Source organism: Protopterus annectens, chromosome 16.part0 (assembly GCF_019279795.1).
Source record: "Protopterus annectens isolate FY-2018-M chromosome 16.part0, PAN1.0, whole genome shotgun sequence".
NCBI lineage: Eukaryota > Metazoa > Chordata > Ceratodontiformes > Protopteridae > Protopterus > Protopterus annectens.
In genome coordinates this window covers 565,822,321-565,845,018 of record NC_056750.1, presented here as the reverse complement: position 1 = coordinate 565,845,018, position 22,698 = coordinate 565,822,321, and the positions used below count along the sequence as shown (strand labels likewise).

General features: G+C 44.3%; 1 protein-coding gene across 1 annotated transcript in view; it reads left to right on the top strand.

Annotated features, from left to right (window-relative positions):
- FUBP3 (far upstream element binding protein 3) overlaps positions 1-22,698 on the top strand; it is a 1,726,332-nt gene that overhangs the window by 1,319,490 nt on the left and 384,144 nt on the right. Inside the window, exon 13 of the mRNA XM_044058146.1 lies at positions 14,669-14,829. Coding sequence (XP_043914081.1) covers positions 14,669-14,829 — 161 coding nt within the window. The remainder of the gene's footprint in view (positions 1-14,668; positions 14,830-22,698) is intronic.

Sequence of the window (22,698 nt, the reverse complement as noted above, 5' to 3'; positions counted from 1 at the left end):
AGAATCTAAAAAGAGGCTCAGAGATTTCTTGTTACTACCTCAGCACAAGCCACTAGCCATCCCTCCTGTGTTAGACATTGTAGATGTGTTTTCGGAATCTAGCCTTACCCCTGACTCCTTGCCTCCAGTTCCTGTTAAGCCTGACAGATATTACAGGGTACCTGACTCACATAAATTCCTTTTTAAAAACCCTGCTGCAGACCCAGAAACTATTTCTCAGGGTCCCAAGGGAGTTAAGGCTTCCGCGGAAAAAAAACCTGCCCCTTCCGACAGGGATTCTAGGGCACTGGATAGATGGGGGGAAAAAAGGTTTACACATCTGCTACCTTGGCTATAAGGGCCTTAAACTGTCAGTTTCATATGCTCAAATATCAGCAACATTTCATGGCATTGCTTAAACAGAAAAAGTTGTTAAACTCTGAATGTGCAGAAAACAAGGAAATGCAGGCTATATTGCATGCAGCTGAACAAGTTGGAAAGCATACTTTGCAATGTGGTTTTGATTCTTTAGAGGCCTCCTGCAGGGCCACAGTTACAGGTTCTGTAATTAGAAGGCATGCTTGGTTAAAGGAACAAAATCTGCCTAATCATGTTAAAGTTAAATTATTATATGTACCTTTACAGCATGATACTTTGTTTGGTGTTAAGGCAGATGAGGTGTTAAAGAAAATAGAGGACAAGGCTAAATCTATGCAAACGGTCAAAGATTTCTTACAAGTACAGCCACCTAGGTTTAGTAGACACTGGCCAATAAAGAATTGGTCCTTTCCTGTGAAAGACAGACCCAGGTGCAAGGTTCTTACAGGTCAAAGCAATGGGGTGCTTCTACCTCCAAAAGTGGAGAAGACAAATCACAACCTTACAGGAAACAGTCCCAATGACTTCCCCATGCCTGCACCAAGCACTTATTTCCTGGCTGCACCCTTAGGGGGAAAAAATTAGCACTTTTTTTCTCAAAATTGGCGCATTATAACCCAGGACAAGTGGGTTCTCAATATCGTGTCGCAAGGCTACAAGTTCCATTTCCATACCCTGCCAAAGGCTGGCTGGATCTGCCAAAAAATCAATGGGCAGAGGCACAAAAACAAGTCTCATCCCTCATGGACATGAGGGCCATTCAACAAGTGCCAGAGCAAGAGCGGGGACAAGGATTTTACTCAAGACTGTTCTTGGTACCCAGAAAGGACAAGGCCTGGAGGCCAATACTGGACCTATCGATTCTGAACACATTCCTAGATATACCAAAATTCAAAATGTTGACTTTGCAGCAGCTTCTGCCCATGCTGGGCAAGCACGCTTGACTTGTAACTTTAGACCTAAAAGAGGCATACCTGCATGTCCCAGTCAGACAAATATGCAGAAGATACCTCAGATTCAAGGCTGGCTCAATGCATTACCAATTCTCTGCACTGCCCTTTGGCTTATCTACTGCTCCCAGGGTCTTTACAAAGTGCCTGGCACCAGTAATTGCTTACTGCAGACTAAGAGGAATATAAATATATCCTTACTTGGACGACTGTCTCATTCAAGCAGAGAAGAAGGACATCCTTCTACAGCATCTGGCGTTTGTGAAAAAACTTCTAGCATGCCTAGAGTACACAGTCAACGAAAAGAAATCAAAACTAGTACCGTCTCAAGAGATAATATTCCTGGGTGCAAGCTTAAATACAACTTCCCAGATGGCTTATCTCACGCCAGACAAACAAAGGCAACTGACTACCTATTTCAAAATGTTAGCTACAAAGGCCCAGTTATCTGCAAGAAAAATTCTGCAGGCTTTGGGCTTCTTGGCATCCTGCATCCTACTCATTCCATATGCAAGACTGCATATGAGGAAACTTCTCTGGTACCTAAAAAGTGTTTGGACTCAACATTGCCACAGCCTGGAAACTATAATTACTCTCATTCCCTGCCTGCAACAGGAGTTTCTATGGTGGGCGAAGACTTGTCACCAAAACAAAGGACAGCCGTTCACATTACCTCCAGCTAGGCAGACACTAACAACGGATGCATCAGATTATGCCTGGGGGGCCCACATGGCAGGAAGATGCATTCAGGGAACATGGCCCTCAAACCAAATGCATCTACATATCAATCAAAAAGAGATGCTAGCTGTTCAGAATGCCCCGACAGCCTTCAAGGACCTACTTCATCCAGGACAACTAGTAATAAAGACAGACAGCACCACGGTTATGTGGTATATAAACAAGCAGGGGGGCACACATTTTTACCCCCTTTGTAGACTAGCCATGACTTTGTGGGACACAGCATTGACTTACCAAGTACATCTGCAGGCACATTTCCTGCCAGGAAGGAAAAATACTCTGTCAGGCGAACTAAGCAGAAACCTCATGGATCCCCACGAGTGGCAGCTGGATCCACAAGTCTTCAACATGATAACAATTAAATGGGGATGCCCGGACATAAATCTATTTGCCTCCCCTCACAACTACCAAATAAAGAGATTCTGCACATGGATTTATCACAGACAAGCATGGAAAGTGGACACCCTATCCTTCAGCTGGAAAAACCTATCAGTATATGCCTTTCCCCCTCTGCCTCTCCTTCCCAAGTTACTCCTAAAGGTCAGACAGGAGAAGCCAAAGATGATACTGATTGCACCAGACTGGCCCCGCCAACACTGGTACCCAGTATTAAGGAGCTTGTCTCAATGCCCAGCTTGGACTTTACCTCAAGTACCGCGTCTACTGTCCCAGCAAAACAATCAGATCCTGCACAGCCAACTCAGGACTTTAAACCTGGCAGCATGCCAGATAATGTAGTCATACAAAACACACCTCTCAACCAAGTTGTGATGGATGTCATTTTGGAAGCCAGAATAGAAAATCTTATGCTGGAAAATGGAAGAGATTCTGTGCTTGGAACCAGGCACAAGGAACAGATACAGCTGTGCGAAATATTCCTAAGATTTTACAATACGAGATGCTGGACAAAGGCCTATCTTTTTCATCTATCATCTATTAAAATTCATGCCTCTGCCATTTCGGCTCATTACAGTACAGAGCCACCAATCTTTTCTTATCCCTTATTAAAACAGTACCTCAGAGGAGCCAAACATTTAAGGCCTCCAAGGAGATCACCAATGCCTGCATGGGACCAAAACTATGTCTTGGAAAAACTCACCCTGCTTCCTTTTGAGCCAGCTGCTACTGCTGATATAAAGTTTTTATCTTGGAAGACAGCTCTGCTCCTAGCAGTAACTTCTGCAAGACGAGTTTCAGAGCTACAGGCACTCATGGCTGTGGAACCTTTCATAATTTTTTTATCCGGACAGGGTCTCCCTGAGGACAAACCCAACATTTATGCCTAAAGTGGTGTCCAGTGTGGCTCTTAACCAAACCATTCATCTGCCAACTTTTTATCCAATTCCACAGAACAAGGGGGAAAGAATTCTGCATTCTTTGGACGTACACAGACAGCTTAGATTCTACTTGGACAGAACCAAAGTTTTCAGAAAGACAGAGCAATTACTAGTGGCATATGCTGCAGGATCACAAGGAAAGGCCATCTCAAAGCAGACTATTTCAAAGCGGATAGGCCACTGCATTCGTTTCTGCTACTTATACCATGGCAAGCCAGTGCCTAAGGGCATTAGTCCACATTCCACCAGAGCTGCAGCCACTTCAGCAGCCTTTCTCAGGGGAGTACCAACTAAAGACATTTTAGAGGCAGCTACTTGGAGTTCAGTGCACACCTTTACAAAGCACTATCTGCCACTCTACTCTAAGTCCAGGGCAGGCTTTGCCACTGCAGTTCTGCAGGGTCTCATAGCCACTCCTAATGCTGTTTAGATCCAATCTTCCAACCATAGCTTTGGGAATCTACCCAAATGTAATGACTGCAACAGTGAAACATGAAGAACATAGTACAGTTGTATACTCTTACCATAAATGTAGATGTTCGAGTGTATTCACTGTTGCAGTCCAGGTTACCCACCCGCCATCCCCTCCATTTTCTTCTGATGGAACCTATCTTTCCTCCTTTGATTTATACAACTTATGTGGTGTATTTGCTTGTGGATGAAGGTAAAGTTTATATTGTTGCATGTAATTTTGTATATACATATAAATTTTGGCTACCCTTTTAGGGGTCACCTGACATCTGGGGCAAGAAAAACTAAAGAAAATGGCGTCTGCTGCTTCTTTTATACCCCTGACGTCAGGGAAGGGGCGATGACAGCCGACTCAAGACCTAAGACTTTGAAATTCAGGCCAACTGAGGGCAACCTGCCAGCAGGATTACCCAAATGTAATGACTGCAACAGTGAATACACTCGAACATCTACATTTATGGTAAGTGTACACAACTGTACTTTCTCTGCACTGTCCTTTGGCTTATCTACTGCACCCAGGGTATTCACAAAGTGCCTAGCTTCAGTCATTGCATTTTGCAGGCAAAGAAGTATCCAAATATGTCCATACATGGACGATTGTCTAATTCAGGCAGAAAGCCAGGACAGTATTATTGAATCATCTGGCGTTTGCACAGAAATTGCTAACTTCTCTGGGTTACACCGTAAAGAAAAGAAATCGCATCTTGTACCCTGCCAACAGATTGTATTCCTGGGAGCAAGCTTGAACACAACTTCCCAGATGGCTTTTCTCATGCCAGAAAAACAAGTTCATTTGACAGCCTACTTCAAACTACTTTGCCACAAAGACCCAGCTATCTGCAAGGAAAATACTGCAAGCCTTGGGGTTCATGGCCTCCTGCATTCTACTAATTCCATATGCAAGACTGCATATGAGGAAACTACAGTGGTATCTAAAATGCCTGTGGTGTCAACATTCTCAGGATCTGGAAGCAATGATTCCTGTCATTCCTTGTCTACAGATCGTTCCTTTGGTGGGCAGACGCCTGTCACCAAAACAAGGGACTGCCATTCACTTTACCCCCTGCCTCCCAAACCAGAACAACAGATGCATCAGACTATGCATGGGGGGCTCACTTGGCAGGGAAGTGCATTCAGGGCAAATGGAACCCAAGTCAAATGCACCTGCACATCAATCAAAAAGAAATGTTAGCTGTACAGAATGCTCTGACAGCCTTCAAGGACCACATCCTTCCAGGGCAAATTAATGGTAAAGACGGACAAACACCACTGTTATGTGGTACATAAACAAGCAGGGGAGAACCCAATCATACCCTCTCTGCAGACAAGCCATGGCTCTGTGGAACACAGCCTTGAGCTACCAAGTGCACCTGCAGGCTCAATTCCTGCCAGGAATGCTAAACACACTGGCAGACGACTTAAGCAGAAATTTCATGGACCCACACAAGTGGAAACTGGAACCAAAGATATTCAACATGTTGGGAAACAAATGGGGGAACCCAGATATAGACCTGTTTGCCTCCCCCCAGAACTACCAATTGGAAAAATTCTGCACAAGGACTCCCCACAAACAAACTTGGAAAGTGGATGCCCTGTCCTTCACCTGGAAAAATCTATCAGTTTATGCCTTTCCCCCTCTGCCTCTCCTCTCCAAGGTACTACTAAAGATCAAACAGGACAAAACAAGGACGATACTGATTGCACCAGACTGGCCACGCCAACACTGGTACCCCCTTTTGCACAGTGTGTCACTGCTGGCCCCACAGCTTCAAACCCTGAACCTGGCAGCCTGGCTAATTACCTAATCTCTCCGTTACCATCCCCCAGTAAGCAAGTGTTGGATGTCATTCTGGAGGCAAGGAGACCTAGTACTATAATTTTATTTATTTATTATTTTATTTTATTTTACATTTGTTGACCGGGCTAGTCCAGCTGGATAATTTCCATTTTCAGTGGAGGCCCGGGGAGAAAAGCTCCACAATTAAAACAAGGTTAAACATTTAAGCAACAATGCATACATTTTAGTGTAGTAGAAAATACAGCGAAAAAAAAACAGGTAAAAAACAAATAGCCTAAGCTATATATTCATATAATCCTATGCTGAAAAATGGAAAAGATTCTGTTCCTGGAACCAAGTTCAGGGGATGGGCACAGCAACGCCCAATTTACCTCAGATTCTTCAATACTTAACTGAGATGTACTGCACAAGGGCCTTTCCTTTTCCTCCATCAAAATTCATGCCTCAGCCATTTCAGCTTATTACAACACAGAACCACACCTCTTTTCTCATCCACTGCTCAAGCAGTTCCTCAGAGGGGCCAAAAACTTAAGACCACCCAGGAGAGCCCCTACTCCAGCCTGGGAACTTTACTTTGTATTGGAAAAACTCACTCTACCTCCTTTTGAGCCAGCTGCAAATGCAGAGTTGAAATTCCTTTCTTGGAAAACAGCCTTCCTTTTAGCCATCACTTCAGCAAGAAGGTTGTCTGAATTACAGGCCCTTATGGCAGTAGAGCCTTTCATCATTTTTCATGCGGACAGGGTGTTCCTCAGGGCCAAACCTTCCTTAATGCCCAAGGTGGTATCTAGTGTCGCCCTTGATCAGTCTATTCATTTGCTAACCTTCTTTTCTAATCCACATAACAAAGGGGAGTGAGTACTGCACTCCTTAGATGTGCACAGACAACTTAGATTTTATTTGGACATGACTAAACCTCTCAGGAAATCTGAACAACTGTTGGTTGCATTCGCTGCAGGGGCAGAGAAGGCCATTTCAAGGCAAACCATTTCTAAATGGATAGGCCATTGCATACATTTCTGCTATAAGCACCGTGGAAAACCTACCCTACAGGGGATTAGACCACATTCATCCAGGGCTGCATCTACCTCTACAGTCTTTCTCAGAGGTGTCCCTACCAGGGACATCCTAGAAACTGCTACCTGGATTTCTGTACATACCTTCACCAAGCATTACCATTTGCCAATTTTCTCTAAATCCAGAGCTGGCTTTGCCACTGCAGTCTTGCAGGGCCTTATAGCTGGTCCCAATGCTATCTAATTTCCTCCTCCCATCCTTAGCTGTAAGGAATCTACCCGAATGTGATGACTGCAACAGTGAAACACGAAGAACATAGTACAGTTGTGTACACTTACCATAAATGTAGATGTTCGAGTGTATTAACTGTTGCAGTCCTAGTTACCCTCCCTCCAGCCCCCTGACTTCTATTGGCTATACCTCTATTCTTGCTCACTGTGTTTAAAGCTCTTTGGTGTATTTGCTTTTTTGTTGGAGGTGTAACCTTCTATATATAATTGCTTCCTGGCACCTGACATCTGGGGCAAGAAAGACTGATGTAATGGCGTCGGCTGCATGCTTTATACTCCTGACTACCTAACGTCATGGAAGATGAGACAGCAACCGACGCTGGACCCAAGACTTTGTTAATTAGGCTGACTGAGGGCTACTGTAAGCAGATAACCCAAATTTGATGACTGCAACAGTGAATACACTCGAACATCTACATTTATGGTAAGTGTACACAACCGTAATGTCTCCATATTCTGAATTGGCTTCGTTAACCATCCAACTACTGATGATCTGAAAAAATGTAAAGATAAAGACAAAGACAGACCGCATAGGTCCAAAACTGCCGACGACGCTTCCTTTAAGCTAGTCACCAGTCCGCCGGTACTCGGAGGCGCATTTGTAGCCCCTGATGCCTGCTGCTTCAGATTTGCAGGCCTCTGGTGAGACCCATTCGGAGTCTGGTATGCCATGAGATGATGCTTCGACTATGGAACCTGCAGATGTCTCTATCTTGGATGGGTCCAGAGCCGCTGTGCAGACATTGGCTTCTGAGGGTGTATTCCGACCTACCGATGTTTGAATTAAACCGACAACGTCATTTTTAGCTAAAACTACCGAGTTTCTCAGGCCCAGAGTACGCACTTCGCCTAGAAAACCGACGACCAAAGCCACATGCTCAAGGCGCATGCCACAAAAACAAATTCTTAGAATGGATGAAGACCTTATTACCCTAATTAGGGGAAGCCAGCCTTCCCCTAAGAGACAAAGAACTGAGTTTCATTCTGATTCTACAGACCAGGGGTCTGATGACTCTGACCCTTCTGATTAACAGGACATACCCTTATCAACCTATGAGGATTCAGATGCAGAGGAATCCATTCCCTCTGCCTTCCCTCCAGATGATTTTTCTTTTGGTGAAACCTTATATACTTTGAGAGAGTATTTCCGCTGGGAATGCCAGGACTACCCTCAGTCCAAAAGGTGACTCTGAGAATTCTTAAGAGTTGACTCAGTACAGGCCTCTATCTATACCCCCTGTCTTGGATGTTGCAGATGATGTCTTCATGGAATCCAGTCTTATTCCAGACACTTTACCACCGGCCCATATAAAACTTGACAGGTACTACAGAGTACCTGATTCTCACAAATTTCTCTTTAAGAATCCTCCTGTGGATCCAGAGACCTTTTCCCGGGGACATAAGGGTATTAAGGCTACTACAGCCAAAAACTCTACAACTTCAGACAGGGATGCCAGAGCTTTACACAGATGGGGTAAGAAGGGTATATACCTCTGCAACTCTTGCCATCAGGGTATTGAATTGCCAGTTTTACATGTTGAAGTATCAACAACATATTGTGGAAATAATTAAACAAAAAATGGTGTTATTTCCTGATTGTGCAGAAAATAAAGATTTACAAGAGTTAATGCATTCTGCAAACCAAGTTAGTAAGCATACTTTGCAGTGTGGCTCTGATGCCCTAGAAGCATCTTGCAGGGCTGCAGTCACTGGTTCTTTACTGAGAAGGCATGCTTGGCTGAATGAACAAACCTTGCCAGATCATGTCAAATCAAAATTACTAGACGCTCCTTTAAATCAGGACCATTTGTTTGGCACCAAAGCAGAAGAGGTTCTTAAAAAGATGGAAGAAAAAGCTAAATCTATGCAAACTGTTAAAGAATTCTTACAAGTGCAGCCACCTAGATTCAGTAGGCATTGGCCTTCTAAAAACTGGTCCTTTCCAGCCCCTTCCAGGCCTTCTCAGTCCAAACCCAGGGGAAATGGACCACCCAGACTACAGTCTCTCAGGGTATGCAGAGATCTAAACAATGGAGTGCCCCCCACCTCAAAAACGGAGTGGTAAGCCACCCCATTATGGAAAAAGTTCACAATTACTTTTCTATTATCCTTCCTAGCCCTGCCCAATTACTTGCGCCCCTAGGAGGAAAACTTGCCCTTCATGCAAAAAACTGGATGTCCATTACTCAGGACTGATGGGTCCTAAACATTGTATCCCAGGGGTACAGATTCTACTTCCATTCACTGAAAACCCCAAGCGGGTTTCCAAACCTTCCTCCAAACCAATGGGCAGAGGCTCAAAAGCAAATACTGTCCCTGTTCAATATCAGGGCTATTCAACCTGTTCCAGTAGAACACAGGGGACAGGGTTTCTACTCCAGACTGTTGTGCCCAGAAAAGAGGGCTCTTGACACCCAATCCTGGATCTATCAATTCTCAACACCTTTCTGGTGGTCCCAAAATGCAAAATACCCTGCAACAGCTTCTCCCTATGCTAGCCAAGGATGCCTGGTTAGTCACCCTAGACTTAAAAGAAGCTTATCAGCACATCCCCATAAGGGAGTCTTGCAGGAAATATCTACGCTTCAGGGCAGGCTCTATGCACTATCAATTCTCTGCACTTCCCTTTGGCTTATCTACTGCACCCAGAGTATTCACAAAGTGCCTGGCGCCAGCCATTGCATACTGCAGGCAGAGAAATATTCAAAAATTCCCATACTTGGACGATTGCTTGATTCAGGCGGACAGTCAGGAATTGCTACTTCAGCACCTGGCATTTGGAAAAAGACTCCTAACTTCATTGGGGTGCACCATCAACGAAAAGAAATCACAACTGGTGCCCAGTCAGAAAATAGTATTCCTGGGAGCAAGCTTGAACACAACTTCCCAGATGGCATTTCTCACTCAAGAAAAACAGGTCTATTTGACCAACTACTTCAAACAAATGGCCACCAAAACTCAGCAATCTGCAAGGAAAATACTGCAAGCCCTAGGGTTCATGGCCTCATGCATTCTGCTAATTCCATATGCAAGACTGCATATGAGGAAACTTCAATGGTACTTAAAAAGTCTTTGGTGCCAACATTCGCAGGACCTGGAAACAGTCATTCCTATCGTACCTTGTTTAAGGGCAGAGTTCCTTTGGTGGGCAGAAGCATGCAACCACAACAAGGGACTGCGTTTTACTCAACCCCTCGTCGTCCAAACCCTGACAGTAGACTCGTCAGACTATGCATGGGGGGCTCACATGACAGGCAAATGCATTCAGGGCAAGTGGAGCCCAGGAGAAATTCTCCTGCACATCAGTCAAAAAGAGATGCTAGTTGTACATAATGCTCTGACAGCCTTCAAATACCTAATCCTTCCAGGAGAGCTGCTGATAAAAAACAGACACCACAGTTATGTGGTACATTCATGCCTCTGCCATCTCAGCTCATTATAATACTGAGCCACTTCTATTTTCTCACCCTCTCATCAAGCAGTTCCTGAGATGGGCTAACAACTTAAAGCCCCCTAGGGGAGCACCCACCCCTGCCTGGGACCTTAACTTTGTACTGGAAAAGCTCATGCTTCCCCATTTTGAACCTGCTGCTTTGGCAGAGTTAAAATTCCTCTCTTGGAAAACAGCGTTGCTTTTAGCCATAACTTCAGCAAGAAGGCTGTCTGAGTTACAGGCACTAATGGTTGTGGAACCCTTCATTATTTTCCATGCTGACAGGGTTTCCCTCAGGGCTAACCCGTCCTTTATGTCTAAGGTGGTGTCCAGTGTGGCTTTAAACCAATCCATCCGTTTACCAACCTTCTTCCCTAATCCTCAGAATAAAGGGGAAAGGATCCTGCACTCCTTGGACGTGCACAGACAGCTCAGGTTCTACCTTGACAGGACTAAACCTTTCAGAAAACCTGACCAGCTGCTAGTCAGCTTTGCTACAGGGGCAGAGGGCAAGGCTATTTCAAAGCAAACCATTCCAAATGGATAGCACATTGCATCCATTTCTGCTACAAGCACCATGGAAAACCTACTCCACAGGGGATCAGGACACACATTCCACTAGGGCTACTTCCACCTCTACAGCATTTCTCAGGGGAGTCCCTACCAGGGACATTCTGGAAGCTGCAACCTGGAGTTCTATACACACCTTCACCAAGCATTACCACTTACCTATTTTTTCTAAATCCAGAGCTGGATTTGCTACAGCAGTCTTACAAGGCCTGTTAGCCAGCCCTAACACTTCTTGACTGCCTCCACCTTTACTCAGCTTTGGGAATCAACCCAAGTGTGATTACTGCAACAGTGAAACACGAAGAACATAGTACAGTTGTGTACACTTACCATAAATGTAGATGTTCGAGTGTATTCACTGTTGCAGTCCTGGTTTCCCTCACTCCCTGCAGCCCCCTGGTTTTCTCTATCCTTCTACCTATCCTCTCTATGGCCATTTTAAAGGCAGTGGTATTTACTTTTTATTGGTGGTATTCCACACCATATAATAGCTTCCTATTTGGAGGGCTCCTGACATTTGGGGCAAGAAAAACTGATGCAGTGGTGTCTGCTACTTGTTTTATACCCCTGACGTCATGGAAGAGGCGGCAGCATATTTTTTTTTTTTTTTTTTTTAAGTCTTTCGGCTTTTTCCTGTTAGGGGTCACCACAGCGGAACTCCCATCCGCTAATGATTGGCAGTGGATTTTTACGGTGCCGAGTTGCCAGCCCTATACCCAACCTTCAAAGAAGGCACGCCCTTTCACGCATGTACCTACTTACATGTCTTTAACGTCAATCGACCACAGGGAGGACATGCAGACTCCACACAGAAGGTACTCCAGCCGAGAATCAAGCTGGTGAACCACTTGCTATGAGGCAACAACGCTAACCGCTGCACCACCGCGGCCTGTCATGGAAGAGGCAACAGCATCCGACGCAGAAGTCCAAAGACTCTGGTATTCGGGCCAGCTGAGGGCTACCTGCAGGCAGATAACCCAAGTGTGACGACTGCAACAGTGAATACACTCGAACATCTGCATTTATGGTAAGTGTACACAACTGTACTTTCATGGCCTCTTGCATTCTACTAATTCCATATGCCAGACTGCATGTGAGGAAACTTCAGTGGTACTTAAAAAGTCTTTGGTGCCAGCATTCTCAGGACCTGGAAACCACCATACCTATCATACCTGGTCTAAAGACAGAGTTTCTTTGGTGGGCAGCATCATGCAACCACAACAAGGGGCTTCCCTTTACACAACCCCACGCCGCCCAGACCCTAACAACAGATGCATCAGACTATGCCTGGGGGGCACATCTGGAAGACAAGTACATTCAGGGCCACTGAAGGCCAAGTCACATTCATCCCTTCTCTCACCTGGACCCCTGCTAATAAAAACAGACACCACAGTTATGTGGTACATCAACAAGCGGGGGGGGGGGGACCCACTCTTCCACCACAATGCAGGCCAGCCATGATGCTGTGGTATACGGCATTGGACATGCAGATCCATCTGCAAGCTCAGTTCCTGCCAGGCAAACAAAACTCTCTGGCAGATGACTTAAGCAGAAATATCCTAGATCCACACGAGTGGCAATTAAATCCCTGCACTTTCAGCCTGTTAACTCAGAAATGGGGGATACCAGAGGTAGACCTTTTTGCCTCCCCCTACAATCACCAGATTAGCAAATTCTGCACCAGTACATCACACAGCAGAGTGAGTAAACCTCTCAATTTATGCCTTTCCCCCTCTGCCTCTTCTATCAAGAATACTGCTCAAGATAAGACAGGACAGACCAAGGGCAATCCTGATTGCTCCAGACTAGCCACGCCAGCACTGGTAGCCACTACTGCTCAGCCTGTCACCAGTGCCACCATGGCATCTACCTCAGATCCCAACCCTCCTCACTCAGCAGGAGGGACAGATCCTGCAACTGCTAACCCTGAACTTTGCAGCCTGGCTTATTCCTTGAATTCTCCCCCCAGTGGTCAGCCTAAGCAAGCAGGTACTGGATGTCATTCTGGAAGCCAGAAGACCCAAAACAAGGGAATCCTATGCTAATATGTGGAAAAGGTTTTGTTCCTGGATTCAGTCTAAAGGAGCTGACACTGCTCTGCCCTCCTTACCTCTAATCCTGGGTTACCTAGCAGATCTACTCCACAGAGGCCTTTCCTTCTCTTCCATTAAGATCCATGCCTATGCCATCTCTGCTCATTACAACACCGAGCCACCTCTCTTCTCTCACCCTCTCATCAAACAGTTCCTGAGAGGGGCTAACAATTTAAGGCCACCAAGGAGGGCACCCACCCCTGCTTGGGACCTTACCTTTGTACTGGAAAAGCTCACGCTCCCCCCTTTGAACCTGCAGCGTCAGCCTTGCTTCTGGCCATCACTTCAGCTAGAAGAGTGTCTGAGCTACAAGCGTTTTATGGCTGATGAACCCTTCATTATTTTTCATGCTGACAGGGTCTCCCTCAGAACTAACCCTATTTTTATGCCTAAAGCAATGTCCAGTGTGGCTCTCAACCAATCTATCCATTTGTCAACCTTCTTTCCCAATCCTCAAAATAAAGGAGAAAGGATCCTGCACTCTTTAGACATGCACAGACAGCTCAGGTTCTACCTTGACAGGACTAAGCCCTTCAGAAAATCTCACCAGCTACTACTCAGCTTTGCACCAGGGGCAGAGGGCAAGGCCATATCTAAACAATTTCCAAATGGATAACACACTGTATACATTTCTGTTACAAACACCATGAGAAACCAACCCCTCAGGGGATCAGAACACATTCCACCAGGGCAACCTCTACCTCTACAGCATTCCTCATACCAGGGACATTACATTCTGGCAGCTGCTACCTGGAGTTCTGTTCATACCTTCACCAAGCATTATCACCTGCCTATCTTTTTCAAAGCCATTGCAGGTTTTGCTACAGCAGTCTTGCAGGGCATACTAGCCAGCCCCAACTTGACTGCCTCCACCTATTCTTCAGCTTTGGGAATCAACCCAAGTGTGATGACTGCAACAGTGAAACACGAAGAACATAGTACAGTTGTGTACACTTAACATAAATGTAGATGTTAGAGTGTATTCACTGTTGCAGTCCTGGTTTCCCACCCTCCAGCCCCCATGTTTCTCTCTGTCTCTCGCTCCTTCTCTAAATGTATTACTCACCCTGTACAGGCTATTGTATTTACTTTTTACTGGTGGTGTTTTTTCCACCATAGCTTAGCTCCCTATTTGGGGGCTCCTGACATTTGGGGCAAGAAAAACTGATGTAATGGCGTCGGCTGCCTGTTTTTATACCCCTGATGACCTGACATCAGTCCTTTAGCGACAGCAACCGACGCAGAAATACTAATTCTCTGGTATTCGGGCCGACTGAGGGCTTATCCGCAGGCAGATAACCCAAGTGTGATGACTGCACCAGTAAATACACTTGAACATCTACATTTGTGGTAAGTGTACACAACTGTACTTTTTGAAGTGTTATAAATACATTATGTTGCTTATGTCAGATATGGTTCATGTGTGAATTATACTAAGTAATTTGATGTGCTGAAATTTGCGTAACTAACAATGTAACCTGAATATTACCCTTTTCAGTGAGAGCTGCAGCTTATTAAGTAGCTGTTTAGAGAATTGAAGGATTGCAGTCTGTAGAAGTGTATGCCATAAGTCAGTTTACGTTACTATTCAGAAATGTTTGTTTTTGTGCACAGGTGGAGAAAATATTAAAAATATAAATCAGCAATCAGGAGCACATGTAGAACTTCAGAGAAATCCACCAGCAGCTACAGACCCCAGTGTGAGAATATTCACCATCAGAGGCAATCCACAGCAGATAGAGCTTGCCAGACATCTCATTGATGAAAAAGTTGGGGTATGTATTTGTTGGGAGTATATAATCAGCTACTGATGTGTCAACTGTGCAATCATATTGACTGCTTTGTTTTGATATTGCTTTAAGTTCTGCGCTTGGTTGTGATCTTGTGATGCAAAAGAAAACTCTCCAGTATGAAACATTTTAAGTGATGAACGCTGGCAGTAGAAACCCAGGGTAATGTGTTCTTGTGGGTACTGGTTAACAGTGAAGCCATCAGCATATATTTTCATATCATTCACTCATCTGGGCTTGGTTCAAATTCCATTTGCAATAATACATTCCCCACATTTTGTTTGTCTTTCTGTTAAACTTCCCTTGTTTAATGGGGAGGAAAAGCACACACAACAGCTTAACTGTCTGTGCTTAACTTGTTAATGTTTGGTCTTGAATTATGTTGACACTGTTGGAAAAGGGCAGAAACAGTGGTTCCCAAGATAGGTCATTTTAACACATTGTTTTTATAGTAGGAACCCAACTTAAAAAAAGTGTTGAAGACTTCAGTGGGGTAGTTTTTTCACTTATAGATTAGCTGTTGTCAACTGAATCTAAAGATATTGCATTACAGACAGTTGTTTCACTAGATGCCTCAGAAGGAGTGAACTCTCCATGATCTTTATGGGCCCTTTTCCCCTTTCTCTTGCAGTTATCTGTAATTTCAGATATTGAGAAAGATACAGATCTGTAGGTGTGTTTATTTAATATATATGAGAGCAGTGGTAATGATTGACATTGCCCACAGCAGCAGTCCATTTATTTTTGCTTTTTTATTGCAGCAGTTGGGTACCGGGTGACTGTGAATGACAGCAGGAGATTGAAGTATAGTACTGTAGTCTTTATTTCTTACACTTTATTTGCAGTCACACATTGGATGAAATCACCAATAGCATTTTTTTTTTTTTGCGGGGGGGCTGTTTGTGTGTGAAAGCAAAGGGCAGCTATGTGATTATAGTAAAGGTTGTTCAGGCTTACTAACAATGAAGACAGTGCGTATGTGTCTGATATTAGCTGGGCAGCATACTTAACTGTGGTGATTTCTTAAATGTCTATCACAAACATCAGAAATGTCCATTGAAGGTGGCTGTCTTTTGGCATGCTGTATGTAAAAGCACAGATCAGTGACATAATCACTGAATAATCATTGATATGGTTGTTTGGAGATTGTACGTTTCTGATAGCAGTTAAATTGCAATATAGTGTTGTGCTTATTGTCTGACTTTCTTCACAAATGAGATGTCATGTGTGCACAAAAAGTGGCTTCCTTTTTTGGAGGCAGGCTGTATGTCAAACAGTTATTTGATTACTGTTGCATGATTAATAATGAGACATTTGGATGGCAGTGTGTGTGTTTGAGAGCAGCAAGCTGAAGTACACTAGTGTGGCCATTATATTTATGCAACTTATTCATAGGCAAAGGCAGTGTTCCTCTCAAAAGGGAGCATTCCATTGGGGAGACTATGTGAGTAAAAGAAGATGAAGCTAATGTTTGGTGTATTTTAGAAACACAGTGACAGCACAACATCTGTTGTGGCTTTTAATTTGCATGTTTACACTTTGTTGACAAGGTTAGTACCATTAGTCCAGTGGCCTCTCTTCCGAGGAAACCTTGGGCGTAATATTCATACTGACTTAGGGAATATGTAGCCAGTACACCAGGGAACCTTTACTCTTTTCTAAGTGTGGTGTGATCTTATACATCAACCTGAGCTACCACCAATTCAGGCTGATACAGCTTCAGTTTAACATATCATTCAAAGGATTGATTTCAGCAGTGTCTGTAATATAGATGTCTTTAGATGTGGGTGACAGTAAAGAAGTACATCGTTGCATTTGCCTTTATTATGCAAGAACTAGATGCGCTCTTTGTGCCTGAAAGTGGTAATGCTCTCCATGTGGATCAGTTACAGCAATATTCAAACTGCAGACATATGTCCACTTTGCCTGTCTTACTGCAAGAACTTTATACACAACTTAACATGGAATATTTGCTCCTTGATGTAGGAAAATACTCCTGAAACCCAGTGAAAAGGAACAGTCAACCAGTGTCGACTTCAGTTATTTTTTTAGAAAGTATATCCTCTATTTTGGCAAAAACGTCTGCAGTGACTCAATCCATTCTCAGCTCCAGTGATCCAGAGAGTCATCAAAAGCTTAAGGTACCCAATTAGGGATAGCTTTTCTAATACGAGTTTGGTTAACTGTTTTGCTGGGGAGTCATTCCAAGGGAGGCTTTTACCATTATCACAAGGCATGCCTTTGGCAAGTCTGAAAAGTTTTTGCAAATGCAATCATCAGATTATATGTAATTATTTACATTCCAGTTGCCTTATGCCCTTAGTTGAGTCTCACTTAGAATAGGTTCATAGGTTGGTACAAGGCCATCAGCCCTTGGGGGCCTATACAAGCCTAGCCATAACAATTCCCTGGCTATTTCTTCCCACACTATTTACTGGGGTGAATTTTCTTTCTCCCATCCAATCGTCAAGGTTCCTTTTGAAGAGGGCCAAAGAGGCAACTCTGCTTGTCATGTATGGGCAATCTATTCCAGAGTCTGGGGAGTCTCTGGGTCAGGAACCTATCCCTCCAGCATGTTTTGTTTATTGTGATGACAAGGTTAAGATCCCTGGAGCGTGTGGCTCTGAGGGATTGGGATTTCTTTAAGTGTAGCATGTCCAACAGCTCTGGGTTTGACATGGCCTTATATGTTAAGCAGAGATCGCCTCTGAGTAGACGATATGAGACAGAGTATAGCTGGAATTTTTTAAGGCGGTTAGCGTAGGGCATCTGTTTTAGGCCTGTGATTCTTTTAGTGAGGTATTTCTGCGGCCTTTCCAGTTGTTGCAGGTGTCTTGAGAGGTACATACTAAACAGGGCGTTGTATTCTATAATGGGTCTAATGAGGGATGAGTACAGTGGGACAATGACCTCCTTTTTTCTGGATGAAAAGCCCTTAGTGATGAGGTGTGCCACATAGAACAATTTTCCTGACTGTTGTGGCGATGTGGTTATCGAAGGTGAGACCACTGTCCACCTGTGTCCCTAAGTCTCTTATCACACTTTCGGTGTTTAGTGTACTGCCACCTATATGGTAATGTAAGGGTACATATTCTTTCCCCAAAGGGGATAACTATACATTTCTTGGCATTGAGCTTGAGCCCATGGCTCTGACACCAAGCATCTGTTTCTGTAAGGCCCTTTTGTAGAGTATCTACATCATTTGGGGATTCAGTAATGGCTCCCAGTTTGCAGTCATCTACGAACTTTGTTAGCCAGAGCCCCCTTAGTGTTGGCCTGTACTTCAGAGAAGTAGATGCCAAACAAGAGCGGTCCCAGGACTGAACCCTGAGGTACTCCACTTGTCACTTGTTTGGAGCTGGATTTTGAGACTGCTACTTTTACAGTGTGGGTTCTATCAGTAAGCCAGTTAGTAACCCAATGGGTGACGTAGGGATTAATGCCCAGCTTAGTAAGTTTATCTATGATTCCAGAGTGGGGGATGGTGTCAAAGGCCTTGGCAAGATCTAGATAGGCTGTGTGAACCACCTTACCCTTGTCCATGGCTCTGGAGACTGATTCGAAGAAGTCAGTCAGGTTCAGGAGACAAGGTCTTCCCTTCACGAACCCAAACTGGGTGGGGTCCAGTGTTTGAAGGTTGCCAATGTCTTTGTTTATAAGTTCCATGATAATACGCTTAATGGCCTTGCAGATAAGGCTCGTCAGACTGATGGGACGGTAGTTTCCGAGATCCAAGGTGGCTCCCTCCTTGTGAAGTGGGATAACTGCTCTGCGCCACTCTGTAGGTATGAAACCGGAGGTGAGGCTATGATTAAACATGACAATTAGATGAGGTGCCAGTTCATATTGTAGTTCATGTAGTACTCAGCCCAGGATGTAATCTGGTCCCATGGATGCTGTATTCTTAGCTTTGGAGAGTGCGTTTTTTTTTACCTATGTGGCTGTTGTTACCGGAATTTGTCAATCTTCCGGTATTGAGATGGGACATTTAGGGGGTAAGAGGGGGGTGAAGTTGGCACTGAATCGATCTGCCAGGATATTGGCAATATCCTTGGGATCAGTATATTTAATGCCATTCTGTTTTTGCTCAGAGCAGATCTGAGCATTGACATTTAGACTCTTGACATAGTTATAAAATGCCTTGTGATTGTCTTTGGAATCTTTGGCAATTTTATTTTCGTGACTAGCTTTGGAGGATTTTATGAGGGATCTCAGTTTCTTACTGAGGCTGGTAAGGGAGTTTTTTGCATCCTGGGATTTTCCTCTTTAATGCAACAGTTTCTTCCTTTTGTTGTAAAGTTTGTTTCTGGCAGGGGACCACCAGATTGGCTACCTTTTTTTGGATGAGAGCATCTTGGTTCTATTTGGGATGGCACGATTCATGCATGAGTGGATGTGCTCGTACAGTGCCTTAGTGTAGTATAAATTATCAGATGTTTGCAGGATTCACTTAGAGAATATGAAGAATTTGAAAAGCCTGTCTCCATTCCTCTGGAGCCCTCTTTCAAGTCTCCTGGTTGCAACATTTGTTTCCTGTCACAGGAGAGTCTCTGATGATTTATAATGAGAGTCCTAGAAAGGAGCATCACAGCAAAGATACAATAACAATGAAGAGAACTGTCAAGAAAGGTGTGATCCTGGATCAAAAATTAGTAATCCCACGGATGCTTTTAATCAGTAAGAAGATTTCTTCAACCCCTGGGTTCCACCATCTGTTTTGCCTGCTAGCCTCTAACTCCCTTTTGAGGCAAAAATGCAAGCAACTTCCAACAGGTTCTCAGGAACTTCGATCAGTATTACAGATATGCCAGATGTAGAAGCTTTTTTCACCAAAGCAGCTCATTCTTATCTCTGCAAAGAAATAGGCTCTGTAACAGCTAAATAGGTTTTGACTCTTATTTGTTCAGAGGGCAGTTCTGGTGCTCTATCCATTCTAAAAAAAAAAAAAAAAAAAAACGACGTACTTGGCTGAGTAGGCAGCTTACATACAAGCCTTTTAAACCAGAAACCTGGATATTTAAATAACATGTCACAGGCAGTGCAGGCACCTGTCACACCGGCACATTTGTTCTCATGTGTACAGCAAAGCCTTGCCTTTCAAGATTTTAAGAAACTGGCTGAAGAGCTTGTAACAGTGTGGCAGAACTCAGTGTACCTCTGTCCCAAAGTTCTCCATTTACAGTATTAAAAATGGAACCTTCCTTTCCAAGCAAAAAAATTCCCGTTTAGAAGATGAATACTTCTCTGATGTCCTGATGTTCACCGTGTTACACTGCTGCAGTCATCACACTTGGGTTATCCTGCCGTCAGGTGGTCCCGCAGTCGGCCAGAGTTCCAAAGTCTTGGTCCAGCGTCGGTTGCTGTTGCTTCTTCCCTGACGTCAGTGCGCCAGGGGTATACAAGAGGCATCCGATGCCATTTTCTTCAGTCTTTCTTGACACGCGGTGCCCGAAGCAGAAGCAGTTCGCAAGTGCCGGTCGGCCGACTCCTGAGATTTTCAAATTGAATTTCATACCGAAGTCTTCAATAAAGCTAAGTACCCCGTTGGGGAACCTTTTCTTGCCTCAGTCCGATGTCAGAAAAAGTTAACAATTGCATTTCTTGAGGGAAGCAAATACCTCATAAGGACTTTCGTTCTTATTGTATTCCTTGCCTAGGCCCAGACCACGACGTCACAGGTTGCCGGTTTTGTGCTAGGTTTAACAAACAAACTATTAAACGTCTGTTTGATTTTGCCCGACATAATTTTGGTAGGAAATTTAATTATACCATGCTGTCAGGGCAACCGACGACCGGAATGCATAAAAAACGCAAAGATAAGGACAGGCAGCCGAGACCCAAACCAGACTCCGAGGCCTCTGCTAGGCCAGTCGCCGGTTCTCCGGTTTTCAGTGAGGCGCCTACGCAGCCCCCGACGACCCCTCATTTAGAACCCCATGCAGCATCCGATTCCCAAGCTGAGATTGCTAGGCCTCCACAACCTTTACCTTTAGGCCCTTCCGACTCCATGGCTGAAGGAGATTCCGGTGCAGTTGAAACACCTTCAGTTGCAGAAGGTGTCTTCAGACCGACTACACTCACTATTAAATCCTATGCAAAGCTGAAAACCCCTTTAAAAACAAAGAAGACTGTACAGCAGTCTCCAGTACAAGGCTCCCTGCCTAAGAAACAGATGCTTAAGATGGCTGAAGATTTAATTACCCTAATCAGGGGTTCCCATCCCCCTCCTGATAAAAGGCCAAGACAGGAGGAGGACTACGCTTCCTCTGACCAGGTTTCAATTTCCTCAGATTCCTCTGAAGAACAGGAATATTCCTTTCCCCCTTATGAAGACTCTGATGCTGAAGAGTCTATCACTTCAGCATCTCCCCCAGAAGACTACTCTTTTGGGGAAACTTTACATACCATGAGGGAACATTTCCACTGGGAAGGCCAGGATTACTCTGATTCTAAGAAAAGGCTCCGAGAGTTCCTTTTACTACCCCAGCACAGACCACTTCCTATTCCACCCGTGTTAGACATTGTGGATGATGTTTATTCAGAATCTAGCCTTAACCAGGATTCACTACCTCCTGCACCAGCCAAACCAGACAGATACTACAGAGTCCCTGACTCACACAAATTCCTATATAAAAGCCCTGTTGCTGACCCAGAAACCATTTCCCAGGGTCCCAAAGGGGTTAAGGCCTCTATTGCTAAAAATCCTGTACCCTCTGAAAGGGATTCTAGAGCACTAGACAGATGGAGAAAGAAAGTATACACCTCAGCTACTCTAGCTATGAGGGCCTTAAATTGCCAGTTTCACATGCTGAAATATCAACAATATTTGATGTCTCAATTAAAACAAAAAATGATCACACATACAGAACAGCCTGATTGCAAGGAAATGCAAGATTTGTTGCATGCAGCTGAACAAGTGGGAAAACATACTTTGCAATGTGGATTTGATTCATTGGAAGCTTCTTGTAGAGCAGCAGTGACACAGGGTCTGTCATACGTAGGCATGCTTGGTTAAAAGAACAAACTTTACCTGATCATGTTAAAGCAAAGTTATTGGATGCACCTTTGCAGCAGGATGTTTTATTTGGTATAAAAGCAGAAGAGGTTATAAAGAAAATGGAGGATAAGGCAAAATCTATGCAGACGGTCAAGGATTTTTTACAGGTTCAACCCCCTCGTTTCAGCAGAAATTGGCCAACCAAAAACTGGTCCTTTCCAGCTTCTGCCAGACCACAGAGGGGCAAATACAGATGCCCAAGGGGCAGAGGTCAGTCACAAGGCTCTCACCAGCCTCAACAATGGAGTGCCACAACCCAAAAAGGAGGAGAAGACCGGTCTCAAACTATCAGAAGGCAAACACAATGACTTACCCCTCAGACTACCAAGCAAATCCCTCTTGGCAGTTCCCTTGGGAGGAAAACTAGCACTTTTTGCAGACAACTGGAACATCATCACAAAAGACAAATGGATCCTAAATATTGTATCTCAAGGATACAGATTCCACTTTCACACTTTACCAAGGATAAAAGGAATGCCAAACCTGCCACAAAATCAATGGGCAGAGACTCAAAAGCAAATTTCAGCTCTCATGGACATGAGAGCCATTCAACAGGTTCCTACACAGGAGCAAGGACAAGGATTTTACTCAAGACTCTTTCTAGTTCCCCAAAAGGACAAAGCCTGGAGACCCATTCTGGACCTCTCAATTCTAAACACATATCTGGAAGTACCCAAATTCAAGATGCTAACACTACAGCAACTTCTTCCCATGCTGGGCGAGAAGGCTTGGCTAGTAACATTGGACCTCAAGGAGGCATACCTGCATGTCCCTATCAGGCAAAATTGCAGAAGATA